This window comes from Cervus canadensis, chromosome 24 (assembly GCF_019320065.1).
Source record: "Cervus canadensis isolate Bull #8, Minnesota chromosome 24, ASM1932006v1, whole genome shotgun sequence".
NCBI classification, from domain to species: Eukaryota; Metazoa; Chordata; class Mammalia; order Artiodactyla; family Cervidae; genus Cervus; species Cervus canadensis.
Genome location: NC_057409.1, coordinates 48,470,786 through 48,492,549, shown reverse-complemented (window position 1 = coordinate 48,492,549; position 21,764 = coordinate 48,470,786). Strand labels below are relative to the sequence as shown.

The following is a 21,764-nucleotide window of genomic DNA, read 5'->3' as shown; positions in this document are numbered from 1 at the left end:
ATTTTTCTGCAGTATTATCTTTTAGAAGTTGTATAGCTTTGCATTTTACATTTAGGTTTTGAATTGCTACTTTTGTGAAAGGTGTAAGGTCTGTATTTAGATTCTTTGTATGAGTTTGTATATGTCCAGTTGATCCAACACCAATCTGTTGAAAAAACTGTCCTTTCTCCATTGGATTGCCACTTAGCGTTGTTTTTTATTGGAAAAGTCTTAATTCTTGGTGCTGTGGTAAAATCTTGAATTTTCGTTGAGCTCGCTGAGGACCTGAAGGAGGACTCTGTGAGTCCAGCAGGAACGTCTTGGGGCATGTGGGACAAGGAGGGTGTGTTCTGCTGGGGCTACCACACACTGCCACACGCTAGGCTTAAGCAGTGGAAGTCTTTGTCTCACTGTTCTGGAGGCAGCAGGTCCAGGATGAAGATAGCAGCAGGCTTGTTTTTCTCTTGAGTCCTTTCTCCCTGGGCTGCAGGCGGCTGCCCTTTTTTCTGTGTCCTCACATGGTCTTTTTTCTGTGCACACATCCCTGGCGTCTCTGAGTACACATTTCCTCTTATAAAGACACCAGTCACGTTGGATTAGGCCCCCCTCAGTGACCTCATTACTGAAATGACCCTTCAAAGGCTTTCTCTCCATTTATGGTCGTATTTTGAGATACTGGGGTTATGGCTTCAACATATGAATTTTGGGGAGATACAGTTCAACCCATAACAGAGCTATACAAGGAATAGAGTAAATGCAGTGTGTATCCTTTCTAAGAGATAAATATATATATAAAATCTGATTCTGATAAACATGAAATAGATTAACTGATTGCCCTTAATAAAGCTTTAGGAATGAGTATCTCAGTAGTATAATTATCAAATGAAGATTCCTTTTGTAAGGCACATAAATTGTATCTTGAGCAAATTATACTGTATAGTTTGAGGTAGAGCTTAGGGGAGTGTGTGATGCTTCTCTTAAATCATAAAGTGGTTGTAATGTGATACTGAAATAGAACCTGAAAAGTACAGCCAAAAGCAAAAACTATGACTCATTGTTAAATAAAACTAATATTTAACTGATCATTGGTTAAGAAAGGAATTTTGAAACTTGAAGGAACTGGATTATTAAAAGCTCAGTTGGTTTGACTATATAAAAATTAAAATCTTATACATGTAAAAAAAAAACCAAAGAAAACATAATGAAATTAGACAGTTAATAATCGTACCTTTTAAAGAACTTTAAATGAAAATCTAAAAATCAGTGGGCAGAGGATAAGAACAGTTCAGAAAATATGTGAAGAACTAATAACCATATTGGAAAATTTTAGTCTTACTCGGAACCAAAGAAATGAAAAAAATATTAAGATATTGCTTTTTATTTGTTAGATTAGTTTATCAGATGATAATCTCTAGTGCTGATGACATTTATTCAAATACTAATAAGAAAGTAAGATTGGAAGAATAATTACAAAATGTATGAAAAGTCTAAAATAAAATAGTGTTTATACTTTTAACCTAGTAATTCCTTTTGTAGGATTTATCTCAAAGAAATAATGAGAAATTCAGTGAAAGGTTTGTTCACAATCATGTTCAGCAGAGCAGTATGGAATAGCAAGACACTGGAAATGTCCAGATGTTCAGGATTAGGTGTAGGGTTAAGAGAATCATAGAACATTTCCAAAACAGTCTATCTTGTAACAGTTTCATGTCAACATACTTTTCATCTTTTTCACTTTGAAAAACTTTTTAAAAACTGTAAAACCATCCTTCAAGAAGACCAATATAAATTATGTATGTACAATGTAGAAAAGGATTATAAAATATACTCAAGTTGTCTTCACTTGAGTTTAAAAATAGAATTTCTTTCAATTTAATATAAGTTTATAAAAGGAATGCATGCATGCTCTGTTGCTTCAGTGGTGTCTGACTGCTTGCGACCCCGTGGACTGTAGCCCCCAGGCTCCTCTGTCCATGGAGATTCTCCAGGCAAGCTCACTGGTGTGGATTGCCACGCCCTCCTCCCGGGGACCTTCCCCACCCAGGAGCTGACCCGGGTTCTCCTGTGTCTCCTGCGTTGGCAGGTGGGTTCTTGACCACTAGTGCCACCTTCCGTTTCCATTTAAATTGGAAAGAAGGAAAAAAAAAACTTAACCTTCTTTGTATCTTTATCTGACTCATAGTCATTTATGGATAGAAATAAGGTCAGTGTACCCAAATTCTTGAATGTTATTTTTGTCTGCTACTTAGCAACTACTTCATTATTTGTTCTGATCTTTAAATTCTGACACAAAAAAATCCAATACATAATTAAAACAGCTTTCAGAGAAATGTTTATAATATTATGGGATAATATATATATATATATATATATATACACACACACACATATATAGATGAAGAAATCAAATTATAGAAAAATAGTTAAACTAAATACAGACGATACACACACTAAGACGTATTCGTGTTTTTCAAACTCCCGACCTATCTCACAAAGCGGCAGCAGCCCAGGGAGGTTCCATGAGAGACGTTCCATGAAGCAGGACTCGCTACTTGCTGTGAGCTCCAGTATTTTCTTTGTGTTCTTTTTTGCCCCCCTTTTCTAATGCTTCTTGCAACTTACAGAGGAGTCTTGACTGCAGTTTGGAAAACAGACTTACATAGTAGGAAAGTGAGGGTAACAAATTTGACTCTGCATTTCTTAGAAAGTTAACCATTAGGGAGAAACAAAAACATGTTCTTGGGTAGTCACAAACATACAAAGAATGGGGGTGAGATGGTATGTCTGTAAACTTTTCATGGTGACTTTGATCTTTGCTAAACTGCTGCGAAGTTCCCTTGGTCTCACCTAACTGCAGTGTTACTCTGTAGCTAAGGAGACAGCTGTCCCAGGAGAAGCACCTCAGGGAATCTCTTGAGAAATCTGGATCAGCCTTGCTACTCAGAATACAAGAAATGGAATCAACAGTGGAGGTGGAACGGAAACAGGTAGTGAGATTTTCTCTCCTTGTTTATGTTGGGGAAGTGAAACCAAAAGGGAAAAGCCAGTGTTTTGGCTATAAACCTATAGTTTTGCTAATTTCCTTTAGATTTATTAAATTCTTTTCTTTCATAATCCTCTATTAATATTCTTACTATGATTTAAAAAATTCTAGTCCAAAATAAGGACTCTGATGCCATTCAGTCCAATACTCTTACTTTATGAATGGGGAAGCAAAGGACAAAGAAGTTATTATGTGTCAGAGTTTATAGAGGTGAACTCTTAGCTCCTAGGAGGGAATCATTCCCCCTACCACATACTCTGTGTTCCAGGAATTGATTTTGGAAGGTATTTCCCTGGTCTTGTATTATATGTACAAGAAAAGAATAATTAAACTGATCTGACATTTGAAGCAAAGAATACCAGTAAGTCAAGTAATCAGGAACGTGTTTACATTGCTGTTTTCAGTTCTCGTTATTTATTTTAGCATAATATTTTTGCCTCCAAAAGTTGTTATTTGAAGTACCTATATGTATGGCTCAGATTGTAAAGAATCTGCCTTCAGTGCCAGAGACCCAGGTTTGATTTGGAAAGATTCCTTGGAGAAGGGAATAGCCACCCACTCCAGTATTCTTGCCTGGAGAATTCCAGAGACAGAGGAGCCTGGCAGGCTCCAGTCCATGGGATCTCGAAGAGTCAGGCATGACTGAGCGTGTCACTCAAGTTCATTCACTCACATAAGATTCTAAATTGCAAGCACCCAAGGCAATTAGTAGCTTCAAATCCTGATACCTATAATTAGATTATGTAATGTTTATTATTTTAATTGATTTTATTATTTAATTGATTTAAATGATTCCTAACAGTGGAATTATTAAAAGGATTCTACTTAAGGAATTTGCAAATGATCCGTTATTGCTATAATTTATACTGCCAATATAGAGGCCATTAGCCACATGTGGTTATTTAAATTTAAATTAGTTAAAATTAAACACAATTAAAGCCTCAGTTCCTCACCCTGGCCACGTTTCGCGCGCCCAGCACTTGGTCCTGAGCTGGTGCCTGCTGTGTTGGGTGCGCGGACGTCTCCTGGGTGGCCCCACTCTAGGACACTGTACTCTGCTGAGATCTTCAGCATACAAACTCTGCTTCTTCCTCCAGTAACATTCAGAAAATCGGCTTTACACATGTGCTGTAAGATAGCTTAAAAGGAATTTTTTTTTGCACAATTTCAGGTGCACATTTTGCAGGAGAACTGCATTGCCCTACGCAGTTCTATTCAGGCCACCCAAGAACTACTGGCCCAGGAGCAGCAGCAGAAAGGAGCGTTGGAGACGGCTTCCTCACAGCTCAAGTCTGACCTCGGTATGAAAATAGATGCTGGAAACTACACTTCTGTTAGTTTGTTGAGATTTTATGCAAAAGCTTTCAAGATTCTAAATTCTTGTAGTGGCCAGTGATACTGGTATTCCCACAGAATGTAAAAAATTGCTGACTTTCCTTCTATCCATGGCCCTGAGCGGAAAAAACTAGAATTTGACCCTCTTGATTTTAAACTAATTATTTAGATTTTTACCAAGTTTATTTAATTGTGGACTTGGGACTTTTGGGTTCTGTAAATCTATATTGAATGTTGGGTTATAGAGTGCTAATAAAGAAATGAGGCCATTAATCCTTGCTGAGTTACTGATTCTAACCATTTATCATGTCAGACTCTCCATTCTTCAGGTTATCAGTCTATTTTGGTTAACTTACATTTGTAGAAATGGATGGTTGTAAGGTACTATAGACAGAGCTTAGATTAACTCGTTTAACGTTTTTTTTTTTAAAGAATCCTTAAAGATGACAAAGCTAGAAAATGGAAGTGTCTAGACTTGGTCCCAGGGTACTTGGAGACATGTTTCTTCCAATCCAACATCCTTATCAGACTGCTGTTTGTTAATATATAATTATAAAGGCAGTTTTCAAATAGATCTCACTGTAGAAATCAGTTCCAGTGCAGTGCCTCACAAGTGAGTAACACTTCATGGTTTAAATAGGGCTTTTACAAAAATTATCTCGGGTAACACACAAAACTACCTATACTTTCCAGAGTTACAGGATGAATAAATAGTGAAGTGAGGCCTCAACTGGATCTTCTAACTCCAAACCCAGTGTTCTTATGAGATAGTGTGACTTCTACAGTGTGGCTGTAATGAGGGTGGGGAATACTGAAAGATAAATGAAATTTAAAAAATAGAGCAAAGAGTAATCCATTTAATGGTTTTACTTGCTGCTTTTAGCAGAAGGTACTCTTTTCATATAATGGTCAAGTAGTGAATTGTTCTGTGAAATTCTCACTGATAATGCCCCAGGATAAGTTTCTGTCTTCCTATGATTGCATACTTAAAAAAACACACATTACATTTTATGATACTATGACAGTATCCCATTTGAGCCTTACAGCAAACTTGTGAGAAAGATAAAATATACCTCATTCTACAGAAGAATAAAAAGATGTATATCGAAGGGCCCCCAATAAATAGAAAAGCTGGGACTAAATAACTTTCTGTTATTATTAGTTGTCCTTCTGATTAAGTGATTTTTTAAAAATGTTTCTTTCTTGACAGATTAATGCTTTCCTTTTGAATTTTTAAAGAATATATGAAAGACCATTAAAAACATTAAGATTAGAACAACAGTAATTCAAGCTAACATAAAGAAAAGGAGACCTGTCTCAATACCAACTATATGCTTCATATTGAATAATATATGCTTTACACGCATGCAATTTTATTATTTAAAAATACAAATATTGATAGTTATTATAACTAGATTAGTAAAAGGAATGCCTTTAGATATTTGCTTCAATGAAGTTTAAAATGTACCTTTTTATTATTAGCAATAAACATGTATATATATGTGTGTGTTTATGTGTATGCATGAATACACACACACTAAAGTGATTACATTGTTTTCCTAAATAGAATAAATTTTCCCCTTTGATTCTTTCTTTGACTAGTGGAATTTCCAAGATAGATCATATAGTTTACCTTTTTGATCCTTCACATATGTTAAATTAGAGTTTATTTAAAATAAGTCTTGGACTCATTTTCAAGAAGTATACTTTTCCTGAGTATATCGTAAATGTGAATTTTTATGTGTTTTATAATTTTTCTGGCTTTAAATACTTAAGTGACAAAACTAATAGATCTTTATGAATTTTCTGTGAAGCCAAATATTAATCTCCGAAGAGTTTACATCTTTTGGCTACTAGTATATCAAGGCCTTCCCTGGTGGCTCGGTGGTAAAGAATCTGGCTGCTAATGAGGAGACTCGGGTTCCATCCCTGGGTCGGGAAGATCTCCTAGAGAAGGAAATGCCAAACTGTTCCCCTACTTTTGTCTTTGGTTTTCTTTTCACTATATATACAGACTCTCTGAGTGGTTTCAAATCCCAGCCCCGACCTCAAATCATCCTCCTGAGTTCCAGATGGTATCTTACTGCCAACTAATCATCTACATTTAGAGACCTTGCAAATACCTCCAAACACATGATGAAAGCTAAGTGTTGGAGTCATTCTTACTCATTGTATCTCCCCAACCTGCTCCTTGCCCTAAATTCTCTGTTTAGTTGGATCCACCATCCACCCGGCTGTCCAGGGCTGCACCCTAGATAATTTTCTGGACACATCTGTTGCCTTCACTTTACTTGGTCAGTCAGCAGATCCTGACAGTCTTCTGCTTATTCTTCTGCATTCCCATTGTCATTACTTTAGAGCCAGCTTTCATTGTTTTACACTCTGGTTACTGCAACAGCTACTAAACTGATCTCCCTGTCTTTATGGAGCCTTTGTCAAAGTAATCTAACAAACAGCTTTGTCCGTTTGCCTCTCCAACTTGAAATACCTCAGAAACTCATCATTACCTGTGTATTGAGTAAAATGTGACCTCATTTACCATTGCATGTGACTGTGGACTAGTTTTCCATGATTTAGTTTCAAGTCTATAAAAACATGATCAAAATACTGGCGTTCTGCTTATTTCTGCAAATACAGACTAAAAAAATTTTTTTTAAATGAAAATTTCTCAGGAGAAAAAAATAACATGTGATTTCAATGTAGTTGTAAGTTATTAACATCTTAGTTATGTGAACTTTTTGTCTTTAGTTTCTAGAGATGACATCATTTCCAAGTTGGTTGAAGAAAATAAGGTAAGTTTAGAGATTTAGAGTACAGAGGTTTTCTTTCATCTCTTCATTAAGTAATATTTCCTCATTCATGCTGGTTTATAGTCCTTCTGATTCTTCTAAAATCTTTATTAAAAGTTTCAGTGTATATGAGTTTATATCCAGAACTGTTATCAACTGGATATTATGAAATAAATTATTTCAACCCCTTGTAAAAGAATGAAACTAGAACACTTTCTAACACCATACACAAAAATAAACTCAAAATGGATTAAAGATCTAAATGTAAGACCAGAAACTATAAAACTATTTTTGTTGATGGCTGCTCAACATCATGAATGTATGTACTTAATACTGTTGAACTAAACAAACTTAATATGTAAATATTTTAAAGTGAACTGTACACTTTAAAATGGTAAAAATGAGGCGATACAGAGCAATGTGTGTTCACTGTAAGGGCAGACCGACAATATTCTTCCTACTTGTGGGCTGCCTCTCTTCAATGGAGGCTGTTCTTCCCGTTGCCAGAGAGAACGTGGGGTAACGAGTGAGAGAGTAGGAATAGGGCATGCTCGGGACATCAGGGTCAGGGATCCAGAGGGCTTAGACTGTGCTGTGGCCACTGAGAGATGAAACACAGATCTTTGGTAATCTGATGGCTGCAAGTGCTGAAAGGAAAAAAAAAATACAATAAAATGGTAAAAATGAGTATAGTTCCCTGTGCTATGTATATAGTAGGTCATTTTTGGTTGTTATTTTATGTTAATCCCAACCTCCTAATTTATCCCTCCCCACCCTTCCCCCTATAAAGGAAAATAATCTGAAAAAGAATGTATATATTATTATATATATTCTTATTATATATGTATATATTATTGTGTACATAATATATATACCTTACATATACATATGTTAATATATAATATATTATGCACATAAACAGAATATATCTTAACATAATATAAAATATATATTATGTATATATAATGTATTAATATATATAATATATAGTTAACATATATATAATATAGACTGTTATATATAGAATTATATATATAATTAACATTTATATATATAATTAGCCATTATATATGTAATATAGAATGTTAATATAAACATTTTTATATAACTGAATATATAACATTTATATATAACTGAATAAATATATAACATATATAACATTTATATGTAACTGAATCACTAAAACTAACAATATTGTAAATCAACTATACTTCAATTTAAAAAAGACATTTCATTAAAAAGATTTTAAAAGTGGTTAAAAACTGGCTACGCCGGGAAGATGCTGCTGGACCTGTCGGAGGAGCACAAGGAGCATCTGGCCTTCCGGCCGAAAGTGGACAGCGCGGTGGTCGCAGAGTTTGGGCGAATCGCGGTGGAGTTCCTGCGGGTGGCTCGAACCCCAAGATCTACGAAGGCGCTGCCAGAAAACTCAGCGTGAGTGGTGACACTGTCCAACATGGCATGGAAGGATTAATATACCTCCTCACTGAAAGTTCGAAGCTCATGATTTCTGAACTGGATTTCCAAGACTCTGTTTTTGTTCTGGGATTTCCTGAAGAATTGAACAAATTGTTGCTTCAGCTTTATCTGTACAACAGAAAGGAGATCAGAGCTATCCTGAGTGAATTGGCACCAGACCTTCCCAGTTACCACAGCCTTGAATGGCGACTGGATGTACAGCTTGCAAGCAGAAGCCTCAGGCAACAGATTAAACCATCAGTGACTATAAAGCTCCACCTTAATCAGAATGGAGACCACAACACCCACGTTCTGCAGACAGACCCAGCCACCCTGATGCACTTGGCTCAACAGTTGGAACAGGCCTTGGAGGAGGTGAAAACAGACCACTGCAGGAGAGTCGTGCGCAACATCAAGTAGTCCCAGTTTGTTTTCTTCCCGCCGAATCACTTGTGAATTGGTGATACGCGTGCGCAACATCAAGTAGTCCCAGTTTGTTTTCTTCCCGCCGAATCACTTGTGAATTGGTGATACGCGTGCGCAATATCAAGTAGTCCCAGTTTGTTTTCTTCCTCCCGAATCACTTGTGAATTGGTGATACGCAGCAGTTATTTTTCAAAATCAATTTTTTAAGTTGATAGTGATAAATATATTGAGATTTCATAAAATTTCTTTCCCTATGTCAAGATCCTGAGGTCATGGTCAAAGGCTAAGTGAAATTTCTTTCTCGGTGCTAAATATGATCAGCTTCTTGAGTTAAGATGTAGCTTGTATTGTAAATGTGTAAATAGGATTGAATCAACTGAAAGTGAATCTGTATGGTTCAAATCCTCTGTGTATATAAATGACTATATTTTTTTGATGCTTTTTCTGACTAGTTTATTGTTTTCCTCCTTATTGATCTAAACTTAAAAATAAAGTTCACAGTGTAATTCTATTACTATTCTTAGTATTTCTAGACAATTTAATGTTTTTGACTTTAAAGCACACCATGATGTTAATAGCCACAGAATAGTGGGAAGTGAATATGAATTTTTTAGATGCAACATTTTTTAGGCAGGTCATGTGTTTTATTTGGCTGTGAATATACTAAGTACTTACCTTGTTGCTTAAGTTTAAGTTGCCATGCTAATAAGCTTAAATAGTACTCAGATTTGTGTGAATATATTGTAGTTTATCAAGGATTCATTTTTTTCCCTATTACCAAAGCATCTGAGAGACACACTGCCATTCAACATTTATAAACAATGGATGCAGGCATATTGTAATCAGTTCTTAATTATCTAGATATAAATTACAGTCACTTTTTAAAATTGTTTGAATAAAGTATAAAGAGGGCAAAGGGAGGCCATGTTTACTACATTCCCGGCAAAGTTCCCTTCTCCCTTAAATGAAAAAAAAAAGTGGTTAAAATGATAAATTTTGTTATGTGTATTTTACTACAATAAAAATAAAAGAAATAAATGTTACTACTTTTATATCTTAAAATATTTCTAAATCAGTCTCATGGTGTCGATGTTATATGATGTTTATTTTTCTTGATGCTTCTTCTGGAAAACTAGAAAAGTGAAGGAAGAGGACTTAGACTTTGTTCATCCCCATTTGACTTAAGTACTGGTTAGGTAAACCACCCCACAACTCACATCTCTATCACCTTCCTTCATCTTAAAGGGAACATTTTTTTTCACAGAATGAAAGCACTTTCTTCTGCTCCACAGGTATCCCTTGATGAAAATATCTTCCCCTACTTATAATTTGAAAAGATCCTTGCATCTGTTTCTTTGAAATAATAAGATGTTACTGCTACTTGGAAGAAATGTGTATGTAATTAAACTAACAAATATTTCATCTTAGTATAGTTTTCTTGACATATGAATACTAGATAAATACCAAGGTTTGTTTTTTCTAATTCAGATTTCTAGGCAAATTCTTTCTTATTGGAATCCCAGTATGAAAATATTTTTAGCAAATCTTTTTGATAACTTATAAACAGAAGTTTGGGAGTTGAAGATAGCAAAATTTTAAAAAGTCCTTTTCTATGTATATCATTAGAACCTGAACTGGTACTGGCCGCAGTACAGAACGGGTATTTTGATAGAGGTATATGTAATAACTCTTACACAAAGAAAATGAGAGATTATTTTTTTCCCCTGTAGAATATACAGATGTCTTTCAATAAGGAACATGAAGGAAATGCATATTTGAGGTCTGAAATAGTATCTCTTCATGAAGCATCAGAAAAAGCACAGGTAAATCTTCCCATTTCTCTCATGTTTAGACATTAGTTTTGTTCAATTAAGTAACCAAGAATAATCCTGGTTACATATAGTCATACCATTGCCATCATCTAAAATTTTTATTTCCTTAAGATTTGTTTCATTTATGAAGCATCATCAAGTTAACTCCCAATTCCCATTTAGGAATTCTCTAAATTCCTATGATACATAGGTATCTGAGATACACTGTTACATCATGCACTAGTCTATACTTGTGTGCTGACTGATTTACTCGTTAAATATATACCTTTTATTTCCCCGATTGAACTTCTAAGCAGTTCAGTGCCAAGGGCTCTGTCTTATTCTTTCTTTGTGTCTTCTTTGTCAAAGCACAGTAAGAAGCTAATAAGTAATTGCTGATACTGAAGGTGTATGGATCATTTAATGTGGGGTGGTGGTCCCCACGTTCAGCTAATGTTTTGTGCATATGCATGCATATGGAGAGGAGTCACCACCGATACAGGAAACGATGTTGTTTCTTATAGGGCCTGATGAAATAGTGTTGATCAACTGAAAGAACTCTTTGTTAGTACAATTTGATGTTTCAGTGTTAGGATCATAGTGTTGCTATGCTCTTTATGATAAAATACAAAATGTGTTCTTTCATAAAATAGTGACAACAATAACTACTAATGTGTTCAGTCACAAAGTCATCTCTGACTCTTTGTGACCCCATGGATTGCAGCACCCCAGGCTTCCCTGTCCTTCGCTATCTCCGGAAATTTGCTCAAACTCATGTCCGTTGAGTCAGTGATGCCATCCAGCCATCTCATCCTCTGGCGTCCCCTTTTTCTCCTGCCCTCAATCTTTCCCAGCATCAGGGTCTTTTCCAATGAATGGGCTCTTTGCATCAGGTGGCCACAATATTGGAGCTTCAGCTTCAGCATCAGTCCTTCCAGTGACTATTCAGGGCTGGTTTCCTTTAGGATTGACTGGTTTGATCTTGCTGTCCAATGCACTGTCAAGAGTCTTCTTCAGAACCACAGTTTAAAAGCATCAATTCTTAGGTGCTTAGCCTTTTTTATGCTCCAGCTCTCTACTGCTATTCTTACTATAAATGATAGTTAAGATTCACCGAACCCTACTGTATACTATGTTACCAACAAATTGTCGTCCTCTCAGTAGCTCTACTATAGAAACTATTATTTTTCTCACTTTAAAGGAAAGAAAGCTGATATGCAGAGAGGTTTAATAATATAACTAATATGTGACACAGTTGGAATTTGAGCCCAGCAATCTAACTCTAAAGAAAATTAGCTATTTCTTTTCAAAGAGTAAGAGTTCTTCTGTGTCTCACCTCTCGAGTGTTACTCAATGAATAGTTTGTACGTCTGGGTATAACTTTAAAATGTTCCTTAGTGTATTTCTGTCTGTTTTGCTATACATACTACTTATTATCCTGTCCACATAGTCTTTCATCTATCTCTCCTTTCTTGTTACTAATTTTTGAAGGTTTTATTAATTCTTCAGTTATTTGCCCAATTCTTAAAGAACTTGTATATTAAAACATAAGATCCTTACCAAATATACTTTGCAAAAATAACTGAGAATTAAGATAAATATTTTCCACAGGAGTACAAATTAAAAAATACCAAAAGGACAAAAGAATTATAAACTAACTACATGTTTAATAGATGTGTTGCACGAAAGACTTCTATTTCATTTTGGAAGATTAATCCTGTGAAATGGTACAGTCATCTGTATTTCGCTTTTTTGAATACTGTAATTGGTGATGAAGGAGCTTAGCTATTTTATGTTACCAGCTAAACAGTTCTAAAAACTCATCATCCAATTTTGGGAATGGATTTGTATAACATTGGCCATGCATCTACATTGTAAATCCCATTCTGTAGGTATCTTGCTCCAATTGACCAGCATGCAAAATGCAAAAGAACAAAAGATTGGTAAACTGCCAAATGCTTCAGTTGTTCTACCAAATCAACAAATTTCTCCTTTTAATTTAGAATTATTTAGGATGGTGATTCCAAATATTTGAAAGTATTTTATAATTAAATATCCATTGGGTTAAATAAAGTTCACATATATGGTGAAATAATACCATGAAATACTATGTAATTGTTAAAAATAATGATGCATAAGTAAAAAGAATTATTTATTGGAGAGATCTGTGATTTGCTATATATGTTGTCTTAGATTTTGAATGACCAACTGACCAGAAAGTGTTCAGAATTGAGCAACATGCTTCAGACTGTTAAAATGGAAAATACCAGAATCATTGCTGACCACCAAGCCATTCTGCAGGTACTCATTTTTATTTTTTTCACAATAGTAAAAGATGCTTATTAGTTTCCATAATCAATAGCCAGACAAAAAATGTAATTACAATTGCAAGCCATAATGGAAACATGATTAACCTAACAATATAAAATAATTACATACAATTTGGGGGAGTCAAGCAGAGTTATATGCACATGTTTTCTTCCACCCAGTGTCCTTTGGTTAGTGCATTTAATCCATTTACATTCAAGGTAATTATGGATATGTATGATCCTCTTACCACTTTCTCACTTGTTTGGGGTTTACTTTCTGTAGATCTTTTCCTTCTCTTGTGTTTCCTGCCTGGAGAAGTCCCTTTAGCATGTGTTGTAAAGCTAGTTTGGTTGCACTGAATTCTCTTAACTTTTGCTTGTCTGGAAAACTTCTGGTTTCTCCATCAAATCTGAGAGTCTTGCTGGGTGGAGTATTCTTGGCTGTAGGTTCTTCCCTTTCATGACTTTAAATATATTGTGGCATTCCCTTCTGGCTTGTAGAGTTTCTGTTGAGAAATCAGCTGATAATCTGATGGGAGTTCCCGTGTATGTTATTTGTCGTTCTTCCCTTGTTGTTTCTAATATTTTATCTTTGTCTTAAATTTTTATCAGTTTGATTACTATGTGTCGTGGTATGTTCCTCCCTGCGTTTATCCTGATGGGGACTCTCTGTGCTTCCTGGACTTGATTGACTATTTCCTTTCTTGTGTTAGGGAAAATTTCAGCTATTATTGCTTCAGATATTTTCTCACGTTCTTTCTCTCTCTGTTGGTGCATTTAATGTTGTCCCAGAGGTCTCTTAGGCTGTCTTCGTTTTTTCTTTCATTCTTTTTTCTATATTCTGTTCTGCAGCACTGATTTCCACTGTTCTATCCTCCAAGTCATTTATCCATTCTTCTGCCTGTTACTCTGCTATTGATTCCTTCAAGTGTGTTTTCATCTCTGTCTGTCTGTTCTTTAGTTCTTTTAGGTCTTTACTAAACATTTCTTGCATCTTCTCCATTGTTTTCCTGATATCCTGGATCATCGTCACTATCATTGTTCTCAATTCTTTTTCTGGAAGGTTGCCTAACTCCGTTTTATTTGGTTGTTTTTCTGCCATTTTATCTTGTCCCTTCATCTGGAATGTAACTTCCTGCTTTTTTAGTTAAATCAGTTAATCCTGATTAACTTTCTGTAATATGACGTTTGTTCTAGCTGATGTGGGCTTGTGGTTCTTCTTGCTTCTTCAATCTACCTTCTGATGGAGGAGGCTAAGAGACTTGTTAAGCTTGATGATAGGAGGGACTATGTCTTGATCTGGTGAACGGGGCCATGCTAAGTTCAATTCAGTCGTTCAGTCATGTCCAACTCTTTGTGACCCCATCCAGCACGCCAGGCTTCCCTGTCCATCACCAACTCCTAGAGCTTGTTCAAACTCATGTCCGTTGAGTCAGTGATGCCATCCAACCATCTCATCCTCTGTTGTCCCCTTCTCCTCCCACCTTCAATCTTTCCCAGCATCAGGGTCTTTTCCAATGAGTCAGTTCTTCACATCAGGTGGCCAAACTATTGGAGTTTTAACTTCAGCATCAGTCCTTCCAATGAATATTCAGGACTGATCTCCTTTAGGATGGACTGGTTGGATCTCCTTGCAGTCCAAGGGGCTCTCAAGAGTCTTCTCCAACACCACAGTTCAAAAGCATCAATTTTTCCGGCGCTCGGCTTTCTTCACAGTCCAACTCTCACATCCATACATGACCACTGGAAAAACCATAGCCTTGACCAGACGGACCTTTGTCGGCAGTGTAATGTCTCTGCTTTTTAATATGCTGTCTAGGTTGATCATAACTTTTCTTCCAAGGAGCAAGCATCTTTTAATTTCATGGCTGCAGTCACCATCTGCACTGATTTTGGAGCCCCCCAAAATAAACTCACTGTTTCCACATGTATTTGCCATGAAGTCATGGGACCATATGCGAAGATCTTTTTCTGAATGTTGAGTTTTAAGCCATATTTTTCCACTGTCCTCTTTCACTTTGATCAAGAGGCTCTTTAGTTCTTCACTTTCTGCCATAAGGGTGGTGTCATCTTCATATCTGAGGTTATTGATATTTCTCCCAGCAATCTTGATTCCAGCTTGTGCTTCTCCCAGCCCAGCGTTTCTCATGATGTACTCTGCATATAAGTTAAATAAGCAGGGTGACAATATACAGCCTTGACGTACTCCTTTCCCACTTGGAACCAGTCTGTTGTTCCATGTCTGATTCTAGCTGTTGCTTCTTGATCTTCACACGGATTTCTCAGGAGGCAGGTCAGGTGGTCTGGTATTCCCATCTCTTGAAGAATTTTCCACAGTTTTTTGTGATCCACACAGTCAAAGGCTTTGATGTAGTCAATAAAGGCAGAGGTAGATGTTTTCCTGGAAGTCTCTTGCCTTTTCTATGATCCAGTGGATGCTGGAAATCTGATCTCTGGTTCCTCTGCCTTTTTGAAATCCAGCTTGAACATCTGTAAGTTCATGGTTCACATACTGTTGAATTCTGGTTTGGAGGGTTTTGAGCATTACTTTGCTAGCGTGTGAGATGAGTGCAATTGTGCGGTAGTTTGAACATTCTTTGGCATTGCCTTTCTTTGGGATTGGAATGTAAACTGACCTTTTCCAGTCCTGTGGCCACTGCTGAGTTTTCCAAATTTGCTGGCATATTGAGTGCAACACTTTCACAGCATCATCTTTTAGGATTTGAAGTAGCTCAACTGGAATTCCATCACCTCCACTAGCTTTACTCATAGTGATGCTTCCTAAGACCCACTTGAATTTGCATTCCAGGATTTCTGGCTCTAGGTGAGTGATCACACCATTGTGATTATCTGGGTAATGAAGATCTTTTTTGTATAGTTCTTCTGTGTATTCTTGCCATCTCTTCTTAATATCTGCTGCTTCTGTTAGTTCCATACCATTTCTGTCCTTAATTGTGCCCATCTTTACATGAAATGTTCCCTTGGTGTCTCTGATTTTCTTGAAGAGATCTCTGGTCTTTCCATTCTATTGTTTTCCTCTATTTCTTTGCATTGATCACTGAGGAAGGCTTTCTTATCTCTCCTTGCTATTCTTTGGAACTCTGCATTCAAATGGGAGTATCTTTCCTTTTCTCCTTTGCCTTTCGCTTCTCTTTTCTTTTCTCAGCTATTTGTGAGGCCTCCTTAGACAACCATTTTGCCTTTTTGCATTTCTTTTTCTTGGGGATGTTCTTGATCACTGCCTCCTTTACAATGTCATGAACCTCCATCCATAGTTCTTCAGTCACTATGTCTGTCGGATCTAATTAATTCTTGAATCTGTTTGTCACTTCCACTGTATAATCATAAGGGATTTGATATAGCTCATACCTGAATGGTCTAGAGGTTCTCCCTACTTTCTTCAATTAAGTTTGAATTGTGCAATAAGGAGTTCATAATCTGAGCCACAGTCAGCTTCCCATCTTGTTTTTGCTGACTGTATAGAGCTTCTCCATCTTTGGCTGCAGAGAATATAATCAGTCTGATTTCAATATTGACCATCTGGTGATGTCCATGTGTAGAGTCTTCTCTTGTGTTGTTGAATGAGGGTGTTTGCTATGACCAGTGTGTTCTTGTGGCAAAGCTCTATTAGCCTTTGCCCTGCTTCATTCCTTACTCCAAGGCCAAATTTGCCTGTTATTCCAGGTGTTTCTTGAGTTCCTACTTTTGCTTTCCAGTCCCCTGTAATGAAAAGGACATCTTTTTTTGGTGTAAGTTCTAGAAGGTCTTGTAGGTCTTCATAGAACTGTTCAGCTTCTTCAGCACTACTGGTTGGGACATCAACTTGGATTACTGTGATATTGAATGGCTTTCCTTGGAAACACACAGAGATCATTCAGTCGTTTTTGAGATTGCATCCAAGTACTGCATTTCAGACTCTTTTGTTGACTATGAGGGCTACTCCATTTCTTCTAAGGGATTCTTGCCCACAGTAGTAGTGTAATGGTCATCTGAGTTAAATTCTCTCATTCCAGTCCATTTTAGTTCGCTGATTTCTAAAATGTCAAATGTCAGTCTTGCCATCTCCTGTTTGACCACTTTCAATTTACCTTGATTCATGGACCTAGCATTCCAGGTTCCTATGCAATAGTGCTCTTTATAGCATCAGACTTTACCTCCATCACCAGTCACATCTGCAAGTGGGCCTTCTTTCTGCTTTGTCATCGTCTTGTCATTCTTCCTGTAGTTATTTCTCCACTGATCTCCAGTAGCATATTGGGCACCTACTGACCTGGGGAGTTCATCTTTCAGTGTGCTATCATACTGTTCATGGAGTTCTCAAGGCAAGAATACTGAAGTGGCTTGCCGTTCCCTTCTCTAGCGGACCATGTTTTGTGAGAAATGTGTCTGCTCAGTAAAGTTTTAATCCAGTTATCTTCTGATGGCTGGGGTTGTAGTTTGGCTTGAGGCAACCCAGCCCTGGTGTCTAAGGGTCTATAGTAGGATTAACGGTGACCTCCAAGGGGGACCTTCCAGGACTGCTGCTTCCAGTGACTCTGTCCCTGCAGTGAGCTCCTGCCAGCCCACACCTCCACAGGAGACCCTCCAGCACTAGCAGGTAGTTTTGGTTCAGTCTCCTGTGGGGTCACTGCTCCTTTCCTCTGGGTCTTGGTGTATGTACGATTTTGTTTGTGCCCTCCAAGACTGGAGTCTCTGTTTCCCCCCAGTCCTGTGAAGGTCCTGTAATCAAATCCCACTGGCCTTCAAGGTCAGATTCCCTGGGGATTCCTAATCCCTTTGTCAGATCTCCAGGCTGGGAACCCTGATGTGGGGTTCAGAACCTTCACAACAGTGGGAGAACTTCTTTGATATTATTGTTCTCCAGTTTATGGTCGCCCACCTGGTGAGTATGGGATTTGATTTTTATCGTGATTGCCCCCTCCTACCGTCTCGCTGTGGCTTCTTCTTTATCTTTGGACATGGGGTATCTTGTTTTGGTGGGTTCCAGCATTCTCCTATAGATGGTTGTTCAACAGCTAGTTGCTATTTTGGTGCTCTCGCAGGAGTAGATGAGTGCATGTCCTCCTACTCTGCCATTTTGAACTGGAAGTTCTGCTTATTCTTTAAGACTCATTGTAATACAGAAGCTTGATCACTCCAATCAAAAAAGATCAGTTTTGTCTTTCAATTTTTACTCCTAGGACCCTAAGCAGACTATAATCACAAGGTTTTCTCGCTTTCTCTCTTTTTTTTTTTTCCAGCATATGTATATACCAAGCATTGTGCTAAGGATTACATATATTACCTCCTTTAATCCTAGCAGCTGTTATATAAAGGGATATTTGTCATCCTTATTTTACAGATAATAAAAAAGTTTAGAAAAGTTAATCAACTTGTCCAAAATCACCCAGCTAGTACGGGATGAAGCAGATATAAATCTAGGTTTGACTCCAGACTTGGTGTTTAATAATTTATGTTATGTCGCCTTTTATGCTGCATTCTGTAGTAGTACTTTACGTGTGTGACTCGTTTCCTGTACTGCTTTGTGTTCTTCCTAGGACACTGTCTTATATGTCTTATCACCCGTAGTGCTGAGCGTATCTTGCATCTAACAGATTCTCAATAAATATTTTTCATTATTTCAAACATTGTGTGTTTACCCCATGTAAGTATTGTTATGATACTAGATCTGGATAGAATTATGGTAGTGAACAAGACAAATCCCTACTTTCATGAAATTTACCACTTAGTAGATTGAATAATGTGACTTAGATACATAACAGTTTCATAAACATTTTGAAACCTTGGAATATGACACAGGTGAGATCCCATTTTATCAAGTAGAAGGTGTGAGGGTTTGCCTTGTAATCAATATTGTTCAAAACAATGTATTTTAAAGTATGTTTATAAAAGTAATTATTAGCATGTACTCTATTTATAAAAGCTTTATAAATTGTGGATAGAGGGAGTATGCATAAAAATGGTGAGCCAGAGAAAAATTAATTGTGCAAAAACAGTTACAGACTTCTGCTCTCACAGTATCTGAGCACAGTTTCAGATACTCTCAAAAGAATTTACACTAAACTGTGAAACATGATTGTCCCTGGAGAGTGGAATTATTTGGAAGAGGTGTGGAGGAGTTAGAGGTGGAAGACTTTTTTTACTTTATATACATTGATGTTGTCTTACTTTTTAAAGTATAAGTACCATGTTGAAATTTTAAATTACCAAAATATACCTAATATAGTTCTATATCCAAAAATTTGTTCATGTTAGGAGTTGTATAAATTTTTCAGCAAGCTGGGTAAATGATGCACCTTGATTGTTGGCAAGAAGAGCTGTAAAGTGATAAAATTGTGGTCAGGTCAGGGTAGGGACAAAGAGAAAACTGGACATTAAGATAAATTCTTTCAAAAAGAGGTTTTATTTATATAAATTAAATTTTACTTTTGTAAGTATCAGTATCTTTGATTAGTTATTTAGAATGATATCCTATCAAATGACTTCTGGCATCTCAGCTTTTAATGTTACTTCTAACAGGAGGAACAGAAAATGATGACACAGACATTTCAAGAACAAAACTTACTGCTGGATGCAGCCCATGCCAGTATCACAAGTGAGCTACAGACTGTGCAGAATGAAAAAACACAACTCCAAGTGCACCTGTAAGTAAATTGTAGGCAACTTTTGTATTTTTCGCTTTTGCACTTGTATTTCGTATCTTAATGCAAATGTTCTGATTCTGCATTTGCTGGGCCAGCCACAAAAATAAAGACACTGCCCTCACGGAACTAATTTTGTTAGAACATTTTAGTAATTGCTCTCAGGCAGGAGATACATTCCATAAGAACATTAGTCATAAAGAAGAGCTCTCATTCAGCTTTCATATCTCCTTGTTCTCTTTCTGCAGGGACCATTTAATCCTTGAGCATAACCAGTGTATCCAGAAAGCAGAAGAGGCTGAGAAGAGGGCAACCGTCCAGAAAGAGCTGCTGGAATCCACTATTGCAAGATTGCGAGCTGACCTGGAAGCGTCAGTGCAAGAGAAGAAGTCTCTACAGGAGGAGAAAGACAGACTTCAGAAAGAGGTAGGTGGAGGCAGATTTGTTACCTCCTGGTTGTGGGTGGTGATCTTCTTTTAAAATTGTATTTTAAGTGCAAAAGACAAGAAAAGAAATACAACCCGGATGGAGTTTGTCTGAGTTACCCATGAAAGAAGTCTTTGGGTGGGTAATCTATGTCTTTTAGCCATGTGAGTAGTCTGTGCCAAATAGTATACCCTTACATAGCATTAGTGAACGTTAACTAACCATTCACACATCCTCATGTTAGTTAAGGGGTCAGATTTTAAAAATCCATTTTCCCCAGTGGGAGTGGGACAGTGTAGCAGAAACAGTGTAAGGGAAAACAGCCCTGTCTTCCTAGTTGGGAAGGAACTAGCAGTCTGACATGCAGACGTGTCTTTCTAATTTCAGGGCTGTTTGTGAAGTCTCCTGCTTCAGAGACTCCCTGAGTGGCCCCTTTTCTGAGAGGATGTGCTATCTCTGCAGTGTAGGTATTAACTCACATGCAGGGTGTGTCTGCTATAGTAGAGCCTGTCAACTGTTTTTAAAAGACTGGTCTCCTTTTTTTCCCCCCTTCTTGGGCAGGTTAATAAAACAGAGAAAGAAGTAGCAGAGGAAAAATGCAACTTGGAAAAAGAATTATCTAAAAGCAAGGTATTCCACGTTTTCTTTCTTTTTGTGTCATTATATTTTATTTCCTTCTGTATTGTTGCCTGCTGTATCAGCTTATCTTAGTGAGGAGACAGGTTATATTGCTGAATAGCAAAATGTAGTGGAGTAGAGAAGCTGCGAAGCTGGATGCCCTCAGAGCACTTCAGTCACTTCAGCATAAGGCTGCTTCTGGGAGAGGTTTGTTTGTTGAGCGTCTTGTGTTTGCCAGTGAGTCATCACTGCCTCTGACCCTAGTGTTCACCAAACAGTTTAGCTAGAAAGACTCCCAAGTGTGAGCTCATGGGCCTGTGGGAAGCAGAGGGATGATTGCTGACAGTGCTTTTTAAAAAAAAATAAATAAGGCTAATTTAGGCTTCTTATTAGTTCTTGCATTTTTGTGAGATACCCCTTTCTAGGTTCTATAAAGATAGAATGGCCAGAGAAACGAATACAGTCCTTATCGAAATAGAGCAAAAACGAAAAAAAACAACTTTAAAACATTGCTGTTTGCATTTCAGAATTTAAGAGAGTAAGGATTATGTATCGTTGTCATCTGGAGTATATCTGGGACACCAAGGACTATTAGGCCGCCGTGCTCAGTAAAACCAGCAACGGGTGTCAGAGAGAGCCATCAAGCCTTGTCTGCTTGGCTTCTGGCTCAACCAAATAGCATCCGTATCACCTACCACATATGTGAACCTCTTTAGAAAATCACTGTATTTCTCTCGGGCCATGCTGGGTCTCGGCTGCCATGCAGGCTTTTCTCTAGCTGCGGCTGAGTGGCGGCTGCTCCCTCGTTGGGCGCGCGGGCTTCCCACTGCAGTGGCTTCTCCCCCGCAGAGCACAGGCTCCAGGCGCACAGGCTTCGGTAGGGGTGGCCCCCAGGCCCTAGGGCACAGGCTCCAGGCACACGGGCTTCG

General features: G+C 37.5%; 1 protein-coding gene, 1 non-coding gene and 1 pseudogene across 5 annotated transcripts in view; all 3 read left to right on the top strand.

Moving 5' to 3' along the window:
• CCDC150 (coiled-coil domain containing 150) overlaps positions 1 to 21,764 on the top strand; it is a 96,522-nt gene that overhangs the window by 14,885 nt on the left and 59,873 nt on the right. For all 4 annotated transcript variants that reach the window (XM_043445268.1, XM_043445267.1, XM_043445266.1 and 1 more), the window contains 8 exons: positions 2,850 to 2,966; positions 4,194 to 4,323; positions 7,106 to 7,149; positions 10,761 to 10,853; positions 13,035 to 13,142; positions 19,670 to 19,794; positions 20,040 to 20,217; positions 20,779 to 20,847. In XM_043445268.1, coding sequence (XP_043301203.1) covers positions 2,850 to 2,966; positions 4,194 to 4,323; positions 7,106 to 7,149; positions 10,761 to 10,853; positions 13,035 to 13,142; positions 19,670 to 19,794; positions 20,040 to 20,217; positions 20,779 to 20,847 — 864 coding nt within the window. The remainder of the gene's footprint in view (positions 1 to 2,849; positions 2,967 to 4,193; positions 4,324 to 7,105; positions 7,150 to 10,760; positions 10,854 to 13,034; positions 13,143 to 19,669; positions 19,795 to 20,039; positions 20,218 to 20,778; positions 20,848 to 21,764) is intronic.
• LOC122426394 lies at positions 4,236 to 9,746 on the top strand (annotated as a pseudogene).
• LOC122426953 lies at positions 7,478 to 7,786 on the top strand. Its single transcript, XR_006265301.1, has one exon. It is a non-coding gene; the product is annotated as a small nucleolar RNA U85 (small nucleolar RNA).